Source organism: Papaver somniferum, chromosome 2 (assembly GCF_003573695.1).
Source record: "Papaver somniferum cultivar HN1 chromosome 2, ASM357369v1, whole genome shotgun sequence".
Lineage (NCBI taxonomy): Eukaryota > Viridiplantae > Streptophyta > Magnoliopsida > Ranunculales > Papaveraceae > Papaver > Papaver somniferum.
In genome coordinates this window covers 215,248,580-215,260,110 of record NC_039359.1, presented here as the reverse complement: position 1 = coordinate 215,260,110, position 11,531 = coordinate 215,248,580, and the positions used below count along the sequence as shown (strand labels likewise).

General features: G+C 37.8%; 2 protein-coding genes and 1 long non-coding RNA gene across 3 annotated transcripts; 2 read left to right on the top strand and 1 right to left on the bottom strand.

Moving 5' to 3' along the window:
• Positions 1-2,461: 2,461 nt before the first annotated feature.
• On the bottom strand, positions 2,462-6,260 carry LOC113350485 (peptidyl-prolyl cis-trans isomerase CYP57-like). The gene is made up of 10 exons (XM_026594629.1): positions 5,811-6,260; positions 5,388-5,566; positions 5,210-5,311; positions 4,482-4,588; positions 4,231-4,369; positions 3,907-4,132; positions 3,748-3,787; positions 3,381-3,576; positions 2,892-3,014; positions 2,462-2,793 (listed from the first exon to the last, which is right to left on the bottom strand). The coding sequence occupies exons 1-10, from the start codon at positions 6,028-6,030 to the stop codon at positions 2,629-2,631; spliced, it is 1,497 nt and encodes a 498-aa protein (XP_026450414.1). The 5' UTR covers positions 6,031-6,260; the 3' UTR covers positions 2,462-2,628.
• LOC113350486 lies at positions 3,660-4,657 on the top strand. Its single transcript, XR_003360875.1, has 3 exons — positions 3,660-4,010; positions 4,139-4,359; positions 4,516-4,657. It is a non-coding gene; the product is annotated as an uncharacterized LOC113350486 (long non-coding RNA).
• Positions 6,261-9,534: 3,274 nt separating the features above from the next.
• LOC113352836 (uncharacterized mitochondrial protein AtMg00810-like) lies at positions 9,535-10,122 on the top strand. Its single transcript, XM_026596602.1, has one exon. It carries the CDS (start codon positions 9,535-9,537, stop codon positions 10,120-10,122), a length of 588 nt encoding a protein of 195 aa, XP_026452387.1.
• Positions 10,123-11,531: the final 1,409 nt, after the last annotated feature.

Below are 11,531 nucleotides of genomic sequence, written 5' to 3'. Positions count from 1 at the left end.
TTGTTGTCTTTTGTACGTGGCACATATGGAAGGAAAGATGTGCCAAAAGTTTTGATAATGTTAATCTTAATGTTGATGCTATTGCGAATTCCATTACCATGCAGTTGAATTATTGGAAAAGTACTTTGCTCGTACATTCCAATAATAACCAACTTGCAAGACTGATACAACATTACTGGTCTCCACTAGCTAATTGCTACAATCAATTTTGGTGCATCATATGTGGATAGCAACAGTCCATCTGCATGGGCACTAATAGTTAGAAATTTTTCAGGTGACTGCAATAGACTGCAAGGAGGTACAGATCCTGCAACAGACTACGAGGAGGTACAGATCCTGCAATAGATCCAGAGCAAGCAGAGGCACAAACATTGTTGAAAGCAGTACTGAGGGCGCAACAAAAAGGTCGGACAAAGCGGCACTTGGAGGATGACTACCTAAATGTGATTAATGCTATGAATGCTTGCACACTGTTGTGAAGTGGACTACACACAACATAACAAAAGATGCAGTAGACATTCTTAATTGCTTTTCTTTTTGGATTTTTAGTTCTTTTTCTTTTTGGTCTTGCACATATGTGCACAGAGATGCAAATCATTTAGACAGTCTAGCTAAATTTGCAAGAACTCATCTTATTTTCTTTCAGTATCTTGTAAACTTCCCCTGAATGGATTCAAAATTTGATCCATCAGGATAAAACTTCAATAATCTTATTATTAATTGCAACATTTTCATAGATAAACACTGTTAAATTGATTTCATTAGACTGCATTGCTGTGTAAATTTATGCCGAAGTTTGTGAATCCTCTGATCTAAATCCTATTTTTTGACTGGCTCCCTGTAACAAATTTTTGAAGCATAGTCAGAAAATTTTTGGTTATCCTCTCCGCAATCTGTGCCGCCTCTGTAAAAGAATGTCCTTACTTACCGTTGACTTTATACATTGCATCTACTTGACATTCATGTGGTCCAGTAGTAGTCTCACCCGTAACTCTAGATAGTCTAGCTTCAACTTGGGCACTCATCTTAATGCCCATAGCGGCTAGTCCACTTCCCCAGTGGATGTGGCTACCCTTGGAAACTTGTGACATGAGCGTGAAAAGGCTCGGTCTAATATGGGCTATTTTGCGTTTCCTTCCCTATAAAGATCGCTAATTAGCATTTCCTTCCCAAAAAGATTGAAATTAGTGTTTCCTTCCATTGTTAGCTTTTCCATCCATTCCTCGGTTAGCTGAGTCAATACCAGTGCACGCGTGTCAAAAACGGTACACGTGTTTTCAGACCTTCCCAAAATACCCTCATTATTTTCCATAAATTCCATAATTCATTTTCACCGAAAACCCTAAAACCAATCGACTCACTTCCTCATCTCTCTCCATCTAAAAGATTGAAAATGGCAGCTAACATGATTTTACTTGGTGCAGACAACATTGTCTAGTGTTCGATTTTCTGAAATGGAAAACCCACACTTCCACTTTTAAGATTGAAAACGGCAGCTAACCAATTCTCCACCAGCAGCACTACCACTAACCTATTTTGTTAACGAAATGAGTTTGGGTATTTCGGGAAATGTTGGCGTGATTATTGTCTGAAAATCAAGGAAGAAATTCATGATGTTGTTGAACATGAAATCGAAGAACCGTGTTAACTGAGGTTGGAGTTAGGGTTCGATGTGGTATGATTTTGCATAAATGGATTTGAATTTCTGTAGAAATCGAATCAAGAGTTGTCCTTCATTTGCAGAGATGTTGAGCAGTGATTAAAGAAGATGAAGAGGCCGTTAATGGAAGAGATGACGAGTTGTTGTTGTAGATAGAAACATGGAAGTTGGGGTTTGAGATGAATTTGATCTTGGTGGCAATTTGATGGAGAAATTGATGAGATTCAGAAGGGGATTGGGGTTTCTACTACTGGATTGAATCGATTGTCGCTTTTGTTAAAATTAAGAGATGGAAGATGGGTTTCTGGAATAGGGATGATTGAGTAGTGAGAGTTGATTTCAGCAAACGAAGAATTTGGGTTCGATGGTGATTGCTATGGGTTTTAGGGTTTGAAAAGAAATTACAAGTAGAGATTTGATTAGAAGAATTCACCCATAACAAGACATGGATAGATGGTGGTGTTTGGAATGAATGAAATAGAGAATAACAAGAATTCATTTCATAAATTTCAGGAACCCTAGCTTCTCGCCAATTTCAGGAACCCTAGCTTCTCGCCAATTTCATTATTCAACTCGATCTGTTCTTGGGAATTTGAGCGCAGTAGACAATGAGTTAGTCAAGGGTATTTTGGGACGACCATAAAACAGGTGTCCCATTTATGCCACGCGTGCACAGGTGCTTACTCAGCTAACCGAGGAATGGATGGATAAGCTAACTATGGGGAAAACACTAATTTCAATATTTTAGGGAGGAAACGATAATTAGCGATCGGGAGGAAACTCAAAATTGCCCGTCTAATATCCAGAAGTTCCCAACTTTCAAATTAGTTTTACTGAAACAAGTTCAGCTCTTACTATCTAAAAAATACTAGTATATCTTCTACCAATTTGAATTTTATACAACGTACAAGTTACACAAGAACAACCCTACATGTTAGAGACATAGAAATTCCTCTTACATAATAAAATCATTTAGGGGCTTGTCGATTCCATTCTTTAGGGGCTTGGTGATTCCATTCTCTTTCTCGGCGCTTTTGATTTGCTTGCATCTTGTTAAATTTCTCTTTGCCTTTTTCTAGAAGAGGATCGAGCACCTCATACTGATCAGGGTCGTCATTTCGCATCATGCCATTCTGTTATTGACAACTTGCAAATCAGCAATCCAATATGTGAAAACTAGCATCTAACAATAACATTAACCTGATGACATGACAAGGAAATAAAGCTTTACCTTGGAAGACTTATCTGGTGCACATTTCAGTGAATGTGTTCTCCATCCTGTTAAGTCGTCATCTTTCGATTCACTGGCTTGTGTTTCCTTGGATTTTTTAAACTTCTCGAGCTTTGCTAGCACCTAAAAACAATTACATTTAATATGATTCAGAAATCCCAAGTAGGTAGAGAGAAAACAAATTTCTTAATAGGATAAATTCACATTAGCGATGAGTTTTCTATATATGAGCAGCAGCCTTGACTTTATCATATGCTCCTATTTATGAAACTAACTTTTTGAACTGTTAAATAGAAAACGAGAAACCCATGTACTTAGAATGAGGCCTGTGGAGTTGGTGCTGTAACTTTTGAAAGTACTGATACGTTTACTGCTTAGGGTTTGGTAAAACTACTCCTAGCAAAAAAAAAATTTAAGGGTTTAATTCAGAGAAGAAAAGACAGCAAGGGAAAAATTATCAACTGCAAGCACACTAGTATCAGAAAATACCTCATCTTCACGTCCTTTGATCCTGCGTTTCTTCTGTTTATGTAAATGTCTGCTTTGCTCGGCACTGTTCAACAACTGTATGTCTGTGTCTGCTTTGGCTAAGCGCACAGCGCGGACTTCTGAGCCTATTCCCTTTTTCTTCAAAGCCAGTTTCTCAACCCTGGGTTTGTCATCATCATCGTCCTCACTACTAGCCCTGATGCACATTTGAAGTAATTCTCAATATGGGATATTGTCAGGCATTATTAACATACTATCGATATGAGACAACGTCTAGTGTTGTTTCAAAAAAATGAAAATATTATGGAAAAACTGATGATTGTTTTTCAAGATACACAAAGATATGTGGATAACTTAAAAGTTTTACCTTGAAGGGGACGCCTGACGCTCTTTCGTGGAAGGCCTCTCTACAAACACAAGAAGTAGAAGCCCACATTAGATGTTCATGTTATTTCATGAAGACCACCACAGATTAACAGGAAAAAGTAAATGATTTTTAGATTTAACTAAGGTGATATGACGTTACCTTTATGTGATTCTTTTTTTCTGGGGATATCTCCAAGGTCCTTCCGCTTTTGAAGAATTTGTTTACGCATACGTGCATCAAATTTGGACTCATCGTCATCATCGGTAAGACCATGGGAACTAGAAGGACTCATTTCTGATTCTTTCCTTGATTCTTCTTTTTTTGAGGTCAGAGCTTCTCGTACAGATAAATGCACATCTTTTGACTTCTTGGCATCCGCTGCACTCTGCAGTGGAAACAGATATTTCAAATCTCTTTAAAGGATGCAAAACAAAAAAACAGCAGTGGAAGATACAGATACGAATACAAATATCTCATAATTACCTCTTCCTTGTTTGGGGCTTCCTTGAGGAGACGAGGATCATCCAAAACATCATGGCTACTCCGAATGACGACTTTCACAGCTGCCAGCTCCTTCTCTTCCTGCTCTGCTTCTTCTCCAAATGAAAGCAGGTTCAGCTTTCTGCACATTGAGAATATAGCCTTTAAATGGAAGTTTATAATGCTCATTAATTGCATATAGATGTTTACCGATCAACTCAGATCACGCTTCAATATGAAATATCAAAACTTACTTTACAGCTTTCTTCTTCTGATCTTTGATTTCAGGTTCATCCTTCGGACGAGTAGAAGGCTTTACAGTTTGTCTTGGAATAATATCATCAAAAGGGTTCCATAACACCTGCAACAAACGACAGTTTAAAATTGAATGATACAAGAAGGTTGACATATGACATGACTGAAAACCTCAAATCATGCAAGAAGAAATGACAAAAACGTTATCAATGAAATAGAACGAATAGATAAAACTAAAAGATAATAGTCATGTGCGTCGGTTGGATGAAATGGTTCCACCAGATTCCACCAATTTAACAAGACATATACTTCAAGATATCACCAAAAGAGGCTATTCCCTCATGTAATCTGCATTCTAGACTAAATAGAAAATGCTTGGTCTCTGCTATTATTCGAGGAACAATCGTACAGGGGTGCAAGGAGTGCCATGTAAGAAACTCCTCATGTACCCAACTTAGACGGTTTCTTTTTTTCAAATAGATAATTCTGTTGAATGTTAGCCGTCTCAACGTGTAAGAGGACTTGTCAGAATAAATGTTTTCTATAGTACATGAAAAGTTTTTTTCAGTGAATTCGCAGATGCATCAAGACTATGTATGAACCACAAAAGACAGAAAATAAAAAAAAAATTGTACCAAGAAGAACTCAAATCAAGTCAACGAAACACATCTTCACGCAGTTTATTTTCACAGCATAAAAGGTTCAACCAAGCAAGTAAGCAACTCACCTCAACCGAAAGTATTCTTGGAGGTGGATCTAAAGGCCTGTCATCCTTATCAGTCTCGACCTCCGCCAAATTCAGCAGATTGAAAAGCGATTCACCAGTTACCTGCATAATTCTAAGTTAGTTCCACCGAAACACTAACTTCAATATAAATACAAAAACTTCAGTAAAGAATAATCACCTTCCCAAAGATTGTATTCTTTTTATCAATCCAGTCACAGCGATCCAATGTCATAAAGAACTGACTTCCATTCGAATGCGGCGTTCCAGCATTAGCACATGCAACCAAGCCTCTGTGCTTGAATCTAAGACGCGAATGGAACTCATCCGCAAATGCTTTTCCATAAATACTCTCACCACCTGAAACATAAAACCAACCCAATACGCTTTCAATACTTTGAAATTACCCTAATCAATTTCTACAGCTGCCCCAATCATAATTTTCAACCAAAAATTCACTTCCTAGTGATTTTCATTGGATTTTTTCAATCAATTCCAATACCCAATGGTGAAAAACACAAATTTGAATAAAAAACAATGCCAAGTTTAGGGTTTTAATCTAAGAAAAAAGAAGAAGAAAAAGTTAGGGTTTATAGAATGTTACCTAATCCAGTACCAGTAGGATCACCACCTTGAACAAGAAACGATTTGATAATCCGATGAAAAATTGTATTATCATAATAACCTTCTAAACAAAGCTGAACGAAATTCCTAGTAGCTTTTGGTGCTTCTTTAGGCCATAATTCAATATCTAATGGACCATAATTTGTATTCAATATCACTTTCCCCTTTGTTGGTGGTTCTACAACGTATATCGTTGACATAATCTAGGGTTTCACTGAGAAGAAGAACCCCCAAAATTTCTAAAACTAAGAGAAGATGAGAGAGTAAGGTGTTACAGGATATGGATTTCAATCAAAGGGTGCGCACCTAGTCTCTAATGTTGCAGAGATTTTCTAAGAAAGGAGCTGCCTTTATCAGAAGAATTTGAGAGAGGCGGAGAGGGGTTTATTCGTTGTTCAGAGATTATTTGTATTCCTTTCAGTTTCAGGAAAGCGAAGAAGATGTTATTTTTGAGCCTAAGCCGTTCTTCTACACGGGCCTAATTTAATTTGAACAGCTCTTCTACACGGGCCGAGCACAAAAACATACCATAAAATAAAACCGAAACTCACTGGTTTTGTTGATGGTCCCAATGGGTCCGCCCCCACTCACGTGGCGCCCCGGCTACGATGCGGTCGGGCCATATCAAACAAGTATGTGGCCCTTCTTATTTTCTTGACACGTATTAGAAAATTAGTTTTAAAGTAAAAAGTATCCTACTTTTTCTCATATAAAACACATAAAACTACTTTTAACTATTTATCCCTAAAAACTTGCCCCCTCTGAATCTCCCTAAAAAACAAAAAAATGATGGTTTCTAATACGTGTCAAGAAAATAACAGGGGTCACATACTTGTTTGATGTGGCCCTACCACATCGTAGCCGCTCCGCTCACGAGGTTAGCAGGGATCTATTTCTATGTTGGTAGGTTCTTGGTTGACCTTCCTATAGCTGGAATAACAGGGGATGGTCAGATTTTGGAACAAGGCATGGCATGATTTGAATGGTGGAGAGGGGAATGAATTTAGTATTGGGATTAAGAGAGTGGCGGAAAAGTGAATAATCAAAGGTTTGGATTTATTGTCAGATTTATCACATATTATTTGTCCCAGCTTTAGCATTTTTTGTTTTTTGTGTATGTTTTTGTGTTCGTTTTGTTTCGAATTTTTGGTGTATGTTTTTTTGACTCTTAAATGTAGGAAACAAAAACATAACAATCAACTCTTAAATTTAAAAAACAAAAACATAACAAAAATATAAAAGCTTTATTCATTTAAAGTTTGCTGATGTTTCTAATCACCTATAAAGCTTCTGTTCAGAGTAATATCCACCTCAAGAATCTTTTTCATTTTTTTGGCATTTTGTCGGGCCATGTAATTAATACATCCAAATCAGTAATCATTCATCATCCAAGACTGGATCCGATCAAAGTTAGTAATCTTCAGCAATTCTTCGATATGTCGGCAACATCAAAACCTCCAATCTATCTAGGAGTTCAATTCAAGCAAGGAAGAGCATCCAACCACACCTTTACGCCACCCCTACAAAGATTATGTCGAAAAGCTAAAGGATATGGATGACAAAATGCTTAACTCAAGCTGGAAGAGTCATACCTATTAAAACCTCCCTAATTCCCACCTCAAACCATCATATGCAAACGCAAAACCTCCCCATCGATATCCATAAACAAATAGATCGTATCATCAGAAATTTCTTTTGGGGACATGATTCATCAGTTAAAAACTTCATCCTATAGGTTGGGACAAGGTAACAAAACCAATATTTGAAGAAGTATTTGGCATAAGGAAAAACAGTGATCATAACAAGACACTTCTCATGAAAATAATATGGAGTTTGCACGATCAACCTAACTCAATTTTTGGAAGTCTCTTCAGCGGAAAATATCTTGATCAACAACCAATTCTATAAGGAATTGATACCATACCTTCTTCCTCCAGCCTTCAATTGAGACAATTGGCATCAATCGTTCCTACCATGCAACAACTGATATTTCACCGTTTTGGAAATGGGGTATCAACACCAATAGAATCCAACTGGATTCTACACTCACCAAACCTAGAACCAAATCAATGCTACCCGATCTGAAATGTAGCTGATATCATTGATCCAATCTGTCACAACTGGAACCAGGAAAAATGAAACACTCTACCCAATCATGTATCTTAAACATCATAAACATTCACCTCCCTAAAGATAGCCCCCAGGACAAAATTATATGGCCAAATTCAAAATCCGGAAAACACACAACTTCATCAGGATACAAATGTCTAACCCACAATCAACCTAACCATATTTCCCTCCCACCCACCAAATTCCTGTGGACCTTACCGTGTCCACCAAAAATTCATCTTTTCTTGTGGAAAGCAGTCAATGAATGATTACCAACCTTCTTTATTCTTCATCGTATCCATTTAACCAATTCAGACATTTTCCCCAGATGTAATATTCATCCAGAATCAATAACTCACCTGCTAATTCAATGTCCAACGCCAACTACATCTTGGAGCACTTTACTCGCTCAACCCTCAACCACACCAAACACCAACATCCCCCACCCACAATTTGCTTTAACACCTCATACAACCAGCTCCAACATCTGTCATCTCTATGTTTTCTTTTTTGTATCTTATGGATAGCTAGGAATGAACTAGTATACCGTCAAAAACAAACAACAACATCAGAAATGTAATCTTGAGCTCAAAAACAACAGCAAGAATATTGGGCACCGCTACAAGAATATTGGGCACCGCTATAAACTTGGGCTTTTCTTCTGGCATCGAAAACAACAGCTGAATGGAAATGGCTAAAAGTTATCTTAGAGACAGACTCAGAGAACCTTCTGCGGCCCACCCCTTGGCATATCTCTGGGATGACTGAGGAAATAAAGAATAGGATACAACAAATTTCGCAGGACCAAACAAATGGTTTGGCCAATCATGCGGCAGATGGAAGCCAAATGGGAAATTTTTCAACCAAAATTCGGGACCATGCAATCCCAATTTATATTAGTCAAACAAACAACAACAAGAAGAATATTTGGCACCGCTACAATCCTTACCTCCGATCCTACCGGGAGATTCACCGACACTCAACCACTCAAGAAACACGAAAAGGATCTCAACAATATCGGTAGGATGGTCCACACCGAACATGAACTGGATTAAGATTAACACTGATGGAGCGGCCAAAGGTCATCCGGGTTTCGCGGGTGAAAGTTTCATTTGCAACGACTCCGACGCACGAACGTTAATGGCTCTAGATAAACCTTTGGGAATTACGACTGCCTTAACAACATAAACTTGGGATTTTCTTCTGGCATCAAAAACAACAGCTGAATGGAAATGGCTAAAAGTTATCTTCGAGACAGACTCAGAGAACCTTCTGCGGCCCACCCCTTGGCATATCTCTGGAATGATTGAGGAAATAAATAATAAGATACAACAAATTTCGCAGGACCATGAAAATGGTTTGGCCAATCATGCGGCAGATGGAAGCCAAATGGGAAATTTGTCAACAAAAATTCGGGACCATGTAATCCCAATTTATATTAGTCAAATTATTTATCATGACTCCGTGGGTACCATATACCCACGCCAAATTGTAACCCAATCTTCGTCTAATAAAATGCATGCTTCAAAAAAAATAAAAAAATTATAAACCGAGATTTTTGGACATCAATATTCATCTACAATAATTATAGTATTATGGCTACCCTACTTCTATATGTAGATGATATTATACTTACTTGCATCTCTACTTCCTTCATTAGCACTCTTTTCTCTCAACTTGGATCTAATTTTGTTATGAATGACCTAGGAAATCTCCACTACTTCCTTGGTATTGAAGCTGACATGGAAAATTTTCCTCGCTCTATACTTCTCACACAACAAAAGTATACTTTATATCTTTTTACTAGATCAAAGATGCTAAACTGCAAGCCTTGCAACACACAAGTCACCATTGAGAAAAGACTGTCAATCCATGATGGCACTCCATTTACCAATCTATTGCAACATAGAAGCCTTGTTAGAGCATTGGAGTATCTTACCTTAACTAGACTTGATGTCAACTTTGCAGTAAACTATATATGTTTGCAGTTCATGCATGCACCTACATATTTTCATCTTCTTCTGGTTAAGCGCATTCTTAGTTACTTAAAAGGAACTATAGATGCTGGTATTACTCTATCTGCTGAAGATATCACCTCCATCAGTGGCTATTCAGACTCTGACTGGGCTGGATGCCCTGATACTAGACGTTCTACATCTGGATTCTGTGTTGTTTTTTTGTGAAAATTCCTTGATCTGCTGGTCATCAAAGAAACAACCAACAGTCTCTCTAAATCTTCTACAAAAGATGAGTACAAAGAAGCCAGTTTGCCTTCATCATCCGATGTTATGTGGCTATTTAAACTTCTTGAAGAATTTGAAATTTCTCTTACAAACCATTCAAGCTATATTATGACAATGTTGGTGCAACTTTTCTGGTTTCAAACTCAGGTTTCACGCAAGGACTAAGCACATTGAAATCAACTATCACACAGTCAGAGAACTACTTGAATCTGGTGATGTAGTGGTCATTTATGTTCCTTCCTCTGAGCAACTTGTTGACATTATTACAAAAGGATTAATTGCTTCCCATTTTTCTGAGTTGAGGTTCAAACTGATACAGTTGTCTGCTTCAGTTTGAGGGGGAGTTAGAGTAACTTTTTTTTACCTTTTGGTCCTTAGGTTTATCTGTTAGACTTTACAGTTTACTGTTTTTATCTTTTACCATGTAACTTATCTTTCACTCTAGATCCTTTGACTCTTGTAAGACCGGTTCCTATGGGGGGTTGTTGATGGTGGATTTTTGACGAAGGCTAAAATCATCAAATCATAACTTTGCATATTTCTGACCAGCTTCAGACACGTATGTGAAGTTTATATTTCAGAATTCGAGCATGAAATCTCATGCCATGATAATCTCTGACCGAGTGTACTGCCTCCCATAACATACATGAATATGCAGTCTCTCAACTGAGACCACGACATATATCTTTAACTGATCAATTTCAGTAATCACTTCTGTATAAATCGAAATGATTGGACGACTCCTAGATGTATTAACCACTAGTGTAGAGCAATAACGTCTTCAGGATGTCGCAATGTTCTTCGACTTTACAGAATAAACATTCAAAACGAGTATTACGCTTCAACTAGCTCATACCTCGATTTTCGAATAATTATAATGCTCCTAGACAGCTTGCCTGCTAGTATAGAGCTATCAATTAATCTAGTCGCAAGATTCATTAACTGAATTCCTAGAAAATATTTTACGTTCATTATAATATTCCATTACTTCAATTCATGGCTTTTCCCAGCAGAATTCCATGGGTTAGTAATAAATATTTGACGTACGGGCATCTGGGCCACCACCGAGTAAGCCCCAAAAAAATGGTGCGAGTGCACTTGGCAATAGTGCACGAACGAGCACCCAAATGCACGAATGAGAATTCAAAAATATGCACGAATGAGCATTCAACAATATGAACGAACGAGGAAACCTATGCAAAATAGGGAAGAAAAATAATAATTATAAAATTATAAAAGGCCGCCTAGGGGACCTGGCCCACCGGCCGACCGGTCATGCTGTCGTGGCCGGTCCCACGCCTCTTCATTTATTTTATTTTATTTTATTATTTTCTTAATCTCATAAAAAC

What these genes read in the sequence shown, in the direction of transcription:
- LOC113350485 (XM_026594629.1), bottom strand. Translation starts at nt 6,030, where the DNA reads ATGTCAACGATATACGTTGTAGAACCACCAACAAAGGGGAAAGTGATA. An exon ending in TCCTACTGGTACTGGATTAG is followed by an intron (nt 5,567 to 5,810) that starts GTAACATTCTAT and finishes TTTATGTTTCAG; the next exon opens with GTGGTGAGAGTATTTATGGA. An exon ending in CAGAAGAAGAAAGCTGTAAA is followed by an intron (nt 4,370 to 4,481) that starts GTAAGTTTTGAT and finishes CTCAATGTGCAG; the next exon opens with AAAGCTGAACCTGCTTTCAT.
- LOC113352836 (XM_026596602.1), top strand. Translation starts at nt 9,535, where the DNA reads ATGGCTACCCTACTTCTATATGTAGATGATATTATACTTACTTGCATC.